The following is a 13,225-nucleotide window of genomic DNA, read 5'->3' as shown; positions in this document are numbered from 1 at the left end:
CTATACAGCAAAAGAGTATGTTTAAAAAATACTTTTAACAATACCACTGTAGGTGTGTAGGTGTGTTTGTAAATATATATGTAGATGTGACACCTTTCACCCAAGGATATAAGCAATGTGATGATTTAATTCATGAATAAGTTGTAGGTGATATGACTCATATTAAAGGCTAATCTAATAAAATATTCAACCATAGTGGAACCACTGAAAAGGTGAGTAACATCTGCCTCATCAAATAAATGTATTTTTAAGGATGACATAGTATTTTAAAATATGAAAATAAAGTTAACCCACATGAAGAACTAAGATAAACACATAAATAAGAACTAAAAGAACACATAAAATAAGCTCCCTATATTCTAATAAACTGAAATGAAATAAAAACGTTACCATTAAAAATAAGATTAGTATTATAGAATTAGGATTTCCCCATTAGTCACTGGTTAATACGTAACCCAGGTTGGCAGAAACTGAAAGGCAGTTGCCCAAATGAAGCCAATTCACCCTGACTCACTTCATCCAGTTCTCTCTGGCTTTGACCACATAATTTTCCCAATGGTAGCCTTTTATCGAGTGGCAGTAATTTTCCCCAGAGGTGCCAAATGTCTAATAGCTGTGTAAGTCATTCACTAATTAATTCATCCAGCTGGCCAAGACACCATGAGTGCCTAGTGTGTGAGTGTCAGGCATTAGGCTACCCTCTAGTAATGCAAAGAAGAATAAAATAAAACCTATGCTTTTGAGTGCTCCTATTCTCCTGGAGAAAAACATATAAATACATAATAGCTAATATTTATAGAGCTGTTAGTGATTATAACTTCAAAAAAATTGCCATTTTTGTACCTTTCATGATAAAAAATTCGAGTTTTCCAATGTGTAGAATTACAACACAATTAGTGAGTCCACACACTCTAAAATTGGTGCAATTACTGGGATTTACAGGCCTATGACAGAACTATATATTGCTCTGAAGAGAAATGGAAAGATGTTTGTTAACAGTGAAGTCACTCTTGGGGAAGAAGGAGCACGGGAAGGATTACGTCCTGGGGTGTTTGACAGAAGAATGTGTGGATGCTACCACAGGAAAGTGAGAAGGCCTTGTGTTCATATAAGGCAAATCACGCCGTCAGCTTCTCTTGTATCACACTGGCAGATGCCTGTACAACCTCTTGCAGCACATATAGAATAAAAGGGATCAGAGGCCATTTAGTATTAAGAGTAAAAGCTTTTTAGAAAAAAAAAAAAAAAACCAAGAAGGGTGAAGTTCATTTCCTGGTTTTTGATTGGTTTCTTTTCCTGCTAAATATTTCCACAAATACTGTTTATGCTAGCTGTTATTGCTGCTCTGGCTAGCTTATTACAAATATTCATTTATCTTTGTATAAAGACATGGGAGTGCATTGTAGAGATGATATATGTTGCTTTAGATCAGGGGAATGCTATAAATTCTCTGTCTTCTGATACCGCCCAGCAGTGTACAAACTGCTATAAACCAGGCTTCGTAGAGTTTGTCACTGTTCTCAGGGTAAATAAAGGCTGGAGAGAGATTGAATAAAAATACCCAAAATGAAAGGAGTGATATTTATTTAGTTAGTTAGTTATATTTCTTTATTTTTTTGAGACAGAGTCTCGTTCTGTCACCCTGGCTGGAGTGCTGTGGCACAATCTTGGCTCACTGCAACTTCTGCCTCCCAGGTTCAAGCAATTCTCCTTGCCTCAGCCTCCCTAGTAGTTGGGCTTAAAGGCATCCACCGCCATGGCTGGCTAATTTTTGTATTTTTTAGTAGAGACGGGGTTTCGCCATGTTGGCCAGGACAGTTTTGAACTCCTGACCTCAGGTGATCTGCCTGCCTCGGCCTCCCAAAGTGCTGGGATTACAGGTGTGAGTCACTGCACTTGGCCCTGAATTTTAGAAGAAAGTAAATGGCACCTTCGAAGAAACTATAGTTGCTAGTACGCATAGGATGAGGATGAACTGTGATTTAGTTCTAATATGTTTGGGAGATTATGCAATTGCTTCCATGCACGGGGGCAAATCCCCACAGACATGATTTACAGGGCTGCATTTCTACAGAACAGAAATCAAGTACACTTGTTATCACTGCTCTGTCCGTTGCTTTCACCATTGTCTAAGTTCCTAATCTGCAAAGGCCAAAGATAAAATGCTTACTGGAAAATCGTATTTAACAAAAAGCTGAGTGGAAATACTTACCTCTTCCTATGACTTCATTGAAATGCACAATCAGGCTACTGGGCCCAATCACTACATGCTGCACTGCCTGGACCAGCTCTGGATTTAGAACGCTGAGGTCAATGTGGACAGTGTTTTGCAGTAATGGACTGGATATATCAGAGTCCCCACTAGTCAGGATGGGGGACATGTCTGTCAGAGGATACTGCACTTGTCGGCATGAACCGTTCTGAGATGAGTTAGGAAACTGATCTGTAAGATGAAGGAAAATTATTAAAGAACAACAGTAAAACCTCATTTAATGGGGATTGAGACAGGAAGAGCTTTTATAGTGGAATTAGTTTGATAAAGATGATAATAACTTGGGGAAAGATACTGAGTTATATATACAAGCATTTCATAAAATGTTCACAGATTTTCATTTAAGTAGACTAAGTATTAACTTTGAAAGCTTTTTACCCTCATTTCCTTAGACATTTCTCTTTTTATCAATAGGAAAAAACCATGCTTATGGTTTATTTTTGAATATACCATGTCCTTAAGAATGGAAGCAACAAAGGTAGTTGAGCAATTGCCTGATCTCACAAAAGTCCAGCTCAAATGTAAGAAAATGAAAAAGATGCCTTTTTGAGAGACTACTATTTATTAATGGAATTAATTACTATTGTGCAAAACCTATGGATTCCTGGCCAAGGGAAAAGTACACATATGATTAGAAATAAATACTGGTTATATTCCCAGAACTGAAAGCTTTTCACATTAGTGGTAAATTCTCCACTGTGCAGTGATGGCACTGGATTTAGTGTTACTGTTGTTTAGGGAACTTATGTTAGGTCTCGGCTAGTGGACCATCCTTATTGTTTAGTTAAGGGCATTACGAAAGGGGTAAGCATTCTTTATAAGTTGATCTTTATAACCAAAGCTCTGTAAGAACCTCAGGCAAAGTTCCCTTTTGCAAGGAGAAACGTTTTTCATTTCAGGGGAAGAAATTGTGCTGATAGTCAATTTCTTAATGCCAAATAGGGCCAAGAAGTCATCCTCTCCACTTTCCCTTTCTCTTTCCACTGGGAATTCATACATATCAAGGAGGGGGCATCATAGCCACAGCAACTGACATGAAGATAAACTAGGAATAGTATTGAAATGTATTAGTATGTAACACAGGGAGAGGGTTATGTGGGGGTTCCCTATTGGCACCAAAATACATCGTTTGTTTGCAAATAAGCAGGAGAATCAGAATCTGAGAGAAGGGCACAAAAAGAGTGCTGTTAGTACCTTGACTATTCCTAATCCCACTTAAGCATTTTTAGTATTTTCTACAGTGGACAGTTTGATTAATAATAAACGAACTTGGTCAAAAGTGGTTCCAGAAAAGCTTTGGGCATCAATGATTTGGGCACCAGTTATAGTAGACACTAGCCAGAAACAAGACAGGTGCAACCTTTAAAGGGGATGTGGAAGATCAGGAAAGTACCTGAAATGTTGGGTGGGTGAGGAAGGAAGGAGCCTAGCTGAGTACTTGCTCCTTTAATTCCAAGGAGTCAGGGTCTCTAAACCTTCCCTAGGAAACTGGAAATGCCAATCAGCCTTTCTAAACTCAGTTCTTTCATCCTCACTTCCCAAGACTTTGCATCTGGAGATCAGAGCTCTAAATGCTTAAGGGTGCAGACATTGAGGGAAATTCTTGGTGAGACACGGATAAAAGTCCTTTGGCATGAAAACGTGACTCTTCAGCTTAAATTCAAACATGTGCAGAAACCAATTGAAACCATCATTGTGCAACCCTGGTGTCACACCACATAGAACTCTAGGTCTCCATGAAAAAGACTGATGAGAATGCTGTCCTCACCAGATGTAGAGAGGAAAGATCTGCAGTTGCCTCTTCATTAGGTTTTGGCTGTGCACCTATTTTCTCATTCTCTCTAGATGACCCTCTTTTACCTGTTTTCTTTTCATGTCTCCAAGGAGCAGGCTCAGTGGAGAAAAGAGTGTGAAACTCAACCTTCTTAGCAATGATGACAGAGCTTTGTTGAGTAAGGAGGTTCAAAGAAGGTTAGGTAAGTTTTTTTTTCAAAGAAAATTTGTAAATTTTAATGATCTCAGATTAGAACTATGAAATGTGCATATAAAATACTAAATGTGGGTATAAAATACTAAATAGATCTAAATTTCAAAACAATAAACTAGGTTTGATTTTTCCACATGGTTAAAGGAATGGATTTTTAAAGGTGAATGGAATCAGGGCAAAGACAATGTTTACTATGTGTATATCCATAGAAGTAACATAAACTTCAAAACGCAAGAGGTGGTAAGTGTTGAAAATGTTAAAATGTTAAGTGCTTCCTTGCTCTTGAACTTGTTTGGATGAGCAACTTCTAACTTTTCCAGTGTCCTCAATGATCTATGACTCATTTTATTTGTCCAATGGTAAATATTCAACCAAGGAAATGCTTGTACTTGACTCACATCCTGTAACTTCTAAAGATAATGGAGCTGATACAATACAGACATTTTGCTTTTACCAGGAGATTTAAATAAAACAACGTGAAAAGCTCTGGTTAACCTGAACATTACTAGGCATAGTGTTTTACAAAGCTGATGATATTGACCCCTCCTTTTTGTCATAGTGTAATCGAAGGTTTTCCTTGGCTAAGTCTCAAAATACATTCAAGTCCTAGAATACTGTGGGAAAAAGGCTGTGTGCTAACAGTTCATTGAGAACACTTCAAAGAATTACTAACAGTATAGTTTCAACGTTTGGGCTTCAACAGGTAAAAAATGCAGCAGTTCCAGCTTACATTTAAATAACTGTATTTTGTAACTTAACTCTTCCTGGATTGTAAAAGAGATCTTCACAATTTCTTACCATTGCACTTAGATCATAAACAAATTACTTTTGCTCAAATGATTTCAAAATTAACCTTTTTGTGAGATGAGAGCTTAAGGACTCTAAAATCATAATGTAAAATCATAATATAATATGATTTTATGTTAAAATATGATTAAAATATGATTTTAATGATGTAATATAAATGTAATATACATTTTTAAATGAACATGGTTCATTTAAAAATAAGAGCCATTTAATGCTGTGTCAAATACTTATTTGTCAGAGGTAAATACTTCTTTAAGGTTTTTATAAAAATATAAATGCAAAACCAAAAATAAACAACAAAGTCACAACCCACTGAGGTATATGTATAGGTATTTCTCAGAACAAGAGAAACTGAAATATACCTTCTGGAAAAGTAGCTCGGTAGTCTACAGATTCATTTGAAACCATTTCTGTAGTTGGGCTTACACTTCGGGCACTTACAAGCCTATCCAAATGAGGAGTGTGTACTCTTGCATCATAGCGAACTAATTCACTGCCCAGATCTTAAAACAGAGAGAAAGAAAGAATTTGTTAAAGATGGCTATCATGGGTCCCAGGAGACTTTGACCCAGTGCCCAGAACTCATGGGTTTTATGGACTACGTATAAGACAGCACACAAGAATGTATGACAATCTTAAGCCGTAATGACTGTGTTCTTAAGGTAACTTCTAAAAACGAACCGTAACAAAAATGCACCTTTAATTTGCTTTCTCTTTTTTAGCCACAGGAAAAGTCCAAGTAGTAGTAAGAGTGCTATTGATATTGAGACAACACCAGCAATCAATCCTGTGAAATTCTGATCTGGTTGAACTATTACTTTTCCAAGGACGGTTGAAGAAATTGCTTGCTTCCACTAAAAATGACAAATAAAGAAAAGTCAGCATTTAGCCATGATAGATATTTATACTACACAGGTTGTAGCACAACCTCTTTGGGCCCCAAATACCACCTGGTTATTGCCATTCTACAAATGGCATAAGTGCTTTCAGGATAGTAAGAGATTCCTCAATTTTGCTCCAGTGTTCAAATAATTAGGGGACATTGATCCCTGAAGTACTTATATGGTACTTAGCTGTTTGTATTTGTAACTAGGTATTAGGGATAAAAAGATCTACAAAAAACAGGACTGAAGTGTAGAAGGGGAGACAGACATATAAATAAATGATTACAGTACAGTGTGGTATGTACCATAGAAGTATGACTAAATAGTAATCAACAGAGACAATGGGACATTAATTCTGTCCTGGATGGTGGGGTGGAGGGCAGAGAAGACTTCCCATAAGAGGTAAATAATTGTACTGTTACGATGGAACAATAAAGTCTCAAAATACTTTTACTTCAGTTTTGATACACAGTAGTAATCTTTGAAGTCCCTTCTGGCTCTAACATTTTATGATTTTTAGGATTTATGGTCCTTCTGAAATTCCGACTCTGATCTCATGATTCAGCCTTTGATTTTCTAATTTTTGTGTGTTTTTCCACTTCACAACTTTCAGAAGACTTCAGGAACCCTCTAAAAATCACTTACTCTTGGATAAATGTGGGATACATACAATGGAATATTATTCATCCACAAAAAGGAATGAAGTACTGACATATGCTGCAACGTGGATGAGCCTTGAAAACATTATGTTAAGTAAAATAGGCCACACACAAAAAGACAAATATTGTATGATTCCACTCACACGAAATATCTAGAATAGGCAAATTCTAGAGCTAGAGAGTAGATTAGAAGTTATCAGGAGCGGGAGGAGAGAAAGGTATGTGGAATTGCTGCTTATTGATTATAGAGTATCTGTTTGGGGTGATGAAAAAGTTCTGGAATTAGGTAATGCCGATGGTTATACAACACTGTGAATGAAATTAATGCAACTGAATTGTACATTTAAAAATGGCTAAAATGGCAAACATTACGTTACATATATTTTACCACAATTCAAATAAATTGACAACGTAATATACCAAAACCCATTAAACTGTACCCTTTCAATGGGTGAATTGCATGGTTTGTGAATTACATCACAATAAATCTGTTACAAAAAGAATAAGAAAAGATCACTTGCTTTGGTTCTAGGTTGTTTGATTCAGCTGTCAACATGAAAAAAGTTACTGTAAAGTAGTTTAATCCTTATTTTACTTTGTTTGATACATGCACCTTCCTTTATTTATGAGACTCTATGCATTAGTGATCACTGTGATTGGCAGTGGAACACTGGCTCTGGCCTCCTGGGGTGGTGGGAGGCAGTAGAAGGACACTCTTGGAGGCATCCTTATTTCTTCTGAAAATTACAGCAAAGTTTGGGAAGAGTGTGGCATGATGGAGAAGCAGTGTGGGTTGAAAGAACTTTTGAGATCTACCTCCCAATCTTGGGGAAGGAGACAATGTGACAAAAAAACTCACTATTTCTAAAATAACAACAGGAATGGAGGCTGAGTTGATGAGCCAAAACCCACACATAAATGAGCTTTAATGATTTATTTTAAGCCTGAGAATGACATAATTACACTGGCTTCCTTATTTACATCATGAGAGGAATGCAGGAATCCCACCTCTATATTTAGCTCGCTGTTCAATTTCAGCAGGTCATTGGGGACCGTGCATAAAACGGCTTCAGAATGTAAGTGTATATTCTCACAGCTCTTATTTCCAACTTTTAACACTTCACCTTTAACTGCTTCAGGGTCAATATCATTTCCCTGGAAGAAAAAAAAAAAGGTTGTTAACACTTCACAGTTCTGCAGGAATGCTAACAATGGCAAAAGAATATAAATATACTGCAAACACAGGCCATGTTGCTTGCCAAGGCACATGATTCTATGATACTGATTTTTATGGCAATTGGGATGGCTAAAGGGGAGCAAGACAATTTCAGGGCACGTATTAGTTAGGAATTATATAGCTTTTGCATCAAATTGGACCTTAGAGAAAAGGAAAGAGGTTCTTGCTTCACATCCTTAAACTCAGAATGATGTCTTACCTATCATCACCTCACTAATGTCTTCGGGGCTATCAATGTTTGGCAAAAAAGATGCCATTTAGAGATTCTGTTGTTGCACAACCTAACACTGCCTAATGCAGAGATTCTCAGCCTTGACTTTGCTTTTGGAATCACAGTGAGAACTTTAAAAAACACTGATGCCTGGGTCTCATCTCCAGAAATCTGATGTTAAATCATTGTTAATGTATTAACACTGTATTATGTTATGCTAATATTAATACGTTCTTTCTTTGTTTGAGTCGGGTAGTTTACTTTCATCCTTCTTGCACACTTGAGTCCTATGCATAAATGAATTCATTTTTAAAGAAATTTATGTGAGATGCTGTATGACCATTATAATTTGAGAGCACAATTCTATTACTTTGAACAATTACATAGTTCCACAAAAAATTTTTCTGAAGTTAGTTAATGTGACATATTTAGTTAACTGAAGTTGCTATCAGGCATTTTAAAAACATCAACGTTTTGTTTGAGAAACCAATAATTAGCCTTGCAAAAGAAGTGCAAACCTAGGTATAATTTCTCATATCAAGACCTAATGAGTACAGTTATTTATTGAGCAAACTATTATTTTGAGGAGGTGACATATATCAAAACATATTACTATTTTTCTTATGGATAAAGACCAGCCCGTAATAGCTACAATGCTGCTACTTTGTTTTATATAATCTTTAATACTTGGCAAACTCCATTCACATACATGGTCTCATATGGATCTCAATAGATTGATTGGTCAGGCAGTTATTACTCTAGGAAAAGAAGTGGGAAGAAAATACTTCTTTATAACCTGATGTTGGAGTTTCAGATAAAATGGATATAGACAAACCCTATCCTTATGATACTTCTAAAAGCAGTATGTGTAGTTCATTGAACCAGGTCAGCCACACAGGCCGACACACACAGAAGCACATCAATCTAAGAGACGACTTCAGGGCTTCAAACGACAACTTGTTGGTTAGGTCTGAAGGGGAATAAAGCCCTTATCCACATAATGTAGGGAATTCAGGGAATGACAAAGAAAAGAGATTAAAGAGCTGTAGGGTTTGATTTATGAGAAAATGTCTAAAATGTGTCTTGTTTGCTTAGATAGTAACTAAGGCTGGGGGAAGCGATGAATGTACAACATTTGCGTTTTCACTGCTTATTGTTTCAGGCTTAGGATCTCCTTGGTTGTTGCATAGAGGCTTCTCTAAAACAAAAACAGATTACACATCCACATCACATATCACATATCTACATCTTATGTTATATGTAGATACCAAAGGATACATGGTAAGTAGTGACTTGTATAAGCAACTACAATCAGTTATATATATAATTGTTTTAGAGGTGTAAAATCCCAGATATTACAAAAGTGATACTTGTAGCTCACTTCTATATAACAATGGGGCCCAAATAAGGAAAAAATTTCAAAAGGTATGGGCTAAATTTTGTCATTTAAAAGAAAATAAACATAGCTTTATTGAGATGTTAAAAAACTTCTATTTAGAACTTTTACTATTAATTACATTAATATTTATTGTTGAATATTAACTATTATTAAATAAAAGTCATTCAACTGCTTCAGGGTGATTTCAGTCACTAAATTCATAATAAGTGGGTTTAAAAATAAAGCAACAAAAGAGAGAGCTTTCTGATCTTTAATCTCCAACAGACATAGAGCAATTTAGTTATAACCATCTCATACTATCCTGAAAATATACTCCCCCTGAAGTAGGTATTATTGGTTTACATATGAAGAACTATTACCTGCTTTACATATGGAAAACTATTATCCAGAAAGGGGCTAGATCATGAAGCAAATCAAATTCCGTTTGACACAAAATCTACTTACCATCTACTGTGTGTTAGACACAGTTCTAGTCACTGAGAATATAAAGATGAGTAAGGATTTCTTCCTCTCACTGCAATGTCAAAATGGATCCATTTCAAAAATAAAAACTAATTACGCCCAATGTGCTATATCAGGATGTACCAAGTCTCTTTCCTCGCCAACTCTGGCCTGGTGTGACATGTTTCTATCCAGGATTCAGGCCTGGGGACTCATGTCTAAGATGGCTATACAACTGAGCAGATGGGAGTGGAAGTGGGTAGGATCTGAAAAATAACATTATGAGAGGAAGCGTCCTTCAAGTTTTCATACATCCAAGTGGCCACAGGCTGGGTCTGGGCAAGTCAGTACAGTTTGGTAGCAGGACCCAGCCAGGCGAAGGTCCAAAGTCCAGGGAGATCAGCAGTAGGAAATTAGTGAGGTGGTGGTGAGGGGGTGAGATTTACACTTCACATAGAGGACACAAGTCCCTCAACTTAGGAACCAAGCAATGAACCTTCACAGACAACTTCAGAACTGAGTTTCACCACATGTTAATAGGCATTTTGGGGAAAACTTCCCTGGCCATTTGGGAAAAGGTGGGCAAACCAAAATTAAACTGGTGGCTTTTCTGGCTAGTTGGGGACCTTTACTACTAGGAACTACGAAACCACAGGAATAGATTTTTTACTATCTTTACTATTAGGTACTATGAAACTACCCTGGAAAATACACACACACACACACACACACACATATATATATTCTAAATATATATAAAATGTGTGTGTGTGTGTGTGTGTGTGTATATGTATCAGAATGCCCATTAACCTGGGCAGCACAAAGAAATACTAGTTTGAGAGTAAGCTATGAGCACCATTAATAAGAATAGGTCTTGACACTGGGCCAAATAACCTCTGAGAAAAGAATCCTTCACTTTTATCCTGTCTGGACTCAGAACTGAGTTCATGGTGGTTTTGACTGAGATTGAGGGGGAGAGTTGCAGATAAATTATTCAAAGGGAGAAGGACAACCTCTGGCTGGCTCTGGGCAGCAGGTGGATTGGGATGATTCAGAACCATGCTTCCTTCTTGATCCTTCCAATATCCATACACTGATGCTTCACCTCCACCTGAGCTCTCAGCATTTGTTCTTGTGATGACAGTGACATAGACCAAGTCCCTGCTCCCTGCCTGGCTCATCTTCCTGTGCTCCTTTCTCTTGTTTGACCTGACTTCTCCAGATTGAACTTTTGAAGCATCTTTATTCCCATAGATTCCTATATGCTGCAGATTAGGATAAACCCCCAAGGCAATGTCAGGCAGTCCTTGTTCCAGCATGAAACAGAATACTTCTCTACTTTTCATAAAATATGCTCATGCATAAAAAGTCAGAAATAAGCTACTTAGGAAGAAATACAGAATTTCTTTAAACAGAATCAATTTTTAGATATTTATAAAAAGTTAAGAGCTCTTCCCCTTAAATAATTGCATAGATATATAAATAGCACATGATAGAAAAGCGTCTCTATGATGGTATTTTAGTATACATTAAATGAGAGTTAGGCCGGGCGCGGTGGCTCAAGCCTGTAATCCCAGCACTTTGGGAGGCCGAGACAGGCGGATCACGAGGTCAGGAGATGGAGACCATCCTGGCTAACACGGTGAAACCCCGTCTCTACTAAAACAATACAAAAAACTAGCCAGGCGAGGTGGCGGGCGCCTGTAGTCCCAGCTACTCGGGAGGCTGAGGCAGGAGAATGGCGTAAACCCGGGAGGCGGAGCTTGCAGTGAGCAGAGATCCGGCCACCGCACTCCAGCCTGGGTGACAGAGCGAGACTCCCTCTCAAAAAAAAAAAAAAAAAAAAAAAAAAAAAAATGAGAGTTAATATAAGAAATACTGTAATTTAGTGCATGCAGTGACAGATGACCAAATTTGGAACCAAGAAGCCTGAGTGTGGGCCCCAGTTCTGCTGTTTGCTCCCTGGGTGACCCAAGACTAATCAGCTAATCTTCCTAAAGCTTTGTTTACCTATCTACAAATGGGGGTCATCATCACTGACCTCCCAACTGCATAGGTCCACATGAGACTCAAATGAAATAAAACATGCCAAAGTACAGTGTCAACTGTAAAATTCCATACAAACATGAGCTGTTGTTGATAGAGGTTCTTGGGGAGTCATGGATACCCACAAAGAGGTGCCTACTTTTGATGACCACTGTCTACAACTGGTCTTGGGGGACTTGAAGCCTTGGCCATAAACCACCTACTCCATCCATGGGGCTTGGGATTCATTCTGAGGGGTGACTTATGCTTGACCCCTATTGTGTTCTGTCATCCAAACTTGGCTCACCCTTTTGCCCATGGTGTAGTCACTGGGCTTACTACGAATTGAGGAACTCCCACAACTACGGCAGGAAACGATCACAATCTCTTTTCAGCCTAGGAACTCTTGCATGCATGGCTGCATGAGGAGCATGAACTCTTCCTGGCAATAAAGAACATATCTCATTCTAAACACATGATTCTGTCCAGAGCACTTTCATTGATGAAGTACATGTTTTCTTTATTCTTTTCTTTTCTTTTTTTGAGATGGGGTCTAGCTCTGTCTCCCAGGCTGGAGTGCAGTGGTGTCATCTCAGTTTACTGCAACCTCTGCCTTCAGGACTCAGGTCATCTTCCTCCCTCAGCCTCCTGAGTAGCTGGGATTACAGGCACCCACCACCACGCCCAGCCAATTTTTGTATTTTTAGTGGAGATGGGGTTTCGCCATGTTGGCCAGGCTGGTCTCGAACTCCTGGCCTCAAATGATCCACCCACTTTGGCTTCCCAAAATGCTGGGATTACAGGCATGAGCCACCGTGCCTGGCCGAGAGGTAGAAGTTTTAATGTGATCAACTTAATGTATTGATAAAGAGTTAGATTGCTGACACAAGAAATATTCTCTTATGCCTTTGCTTTCCTCTCATACATAAGTAAAGTGAAGTATGAAAAAATGTTGAATCATGATACTAAAATAATCTCCCTGAACTGCCGCTGCTCCCACTAGATTACTATTCTGTCACGTGGCAGGTGCTATACACTTGTTAGAGAAAGAGTTATTCTATATATAGGCAAGAAAATAAAATGTTTTGTGTCTGTCTCTAGAAGACCCTTTTGCCACGTTGGGAATACCATTGACAGGTCGAGGATGATGCCAAATTATGTTTTTCTTGGTCCAACAATTTTGTAGGATGTTGAATAATGGGTATTTAATTTATGGAAAAAGAAGTTTTCTCTTCCATAAAGACTGTGCTTGGAAGGGTAGATAAAGAACCGTTTATCTCTAATCCCTTCATCATAGATACAG

General features: G+C 38.0%; 1 protein-coding gene across 1 annotated transcript in view; it reads right to left on the bottom strand.

Annotated features, from left to right (window-relative positions):
• MET (MET proto-oncogene, receptor tyrosine kinase) overlaps window positions 1-13,225 on the bottom strand; it is a 117,309-nt gene that overhangs the window by 17,000 nt on the left and 87,084 nt on the right. Inside the window, exons 13-16 of the mRNA XM_007982678.3 lie at window positions 7,618-7,764; window positions 5,764-5,920; window positions 5,429-5,569; window positions 2,213-2,443 (exon numbers count right to left, since the gene is read on the bottom strand). Coding sequence (XP_007980869.3) covers window positions 2,213-2,443; window positions 5,429-5,569; window positions 5,764-5,920; window positions 7,618-7,764 — 676 coding nt within the window. The remainder of the gene's footprint in view (window positions 1-2,212; window positions 2,444-5,428; window positions 5,570-5,763; window positions 5,921-7,617; window positions 7,765-13,225) is intronic.

This window comes from Chlorocebus sabaeus, chromosome 21, assembly GCF_047675955.1.
Source record: "Chlorocebus sabaeus isolate Y175 chromosome 21, mChlSab1.0.hap1, whole genome shotgun sequence".
NCBI classification, from domain to species: domain Eukaryota; kingdom Metazoa; phylum Chordata; class Mammalia; order Primates; family Cercopithecidae; genus Chlorocebus; species Chlorocebus sabaeus.
Note: the sequence above shows the minus strand (reverse complement) of the source record. Positions and strands in the feature narration are given on the sequence as shown.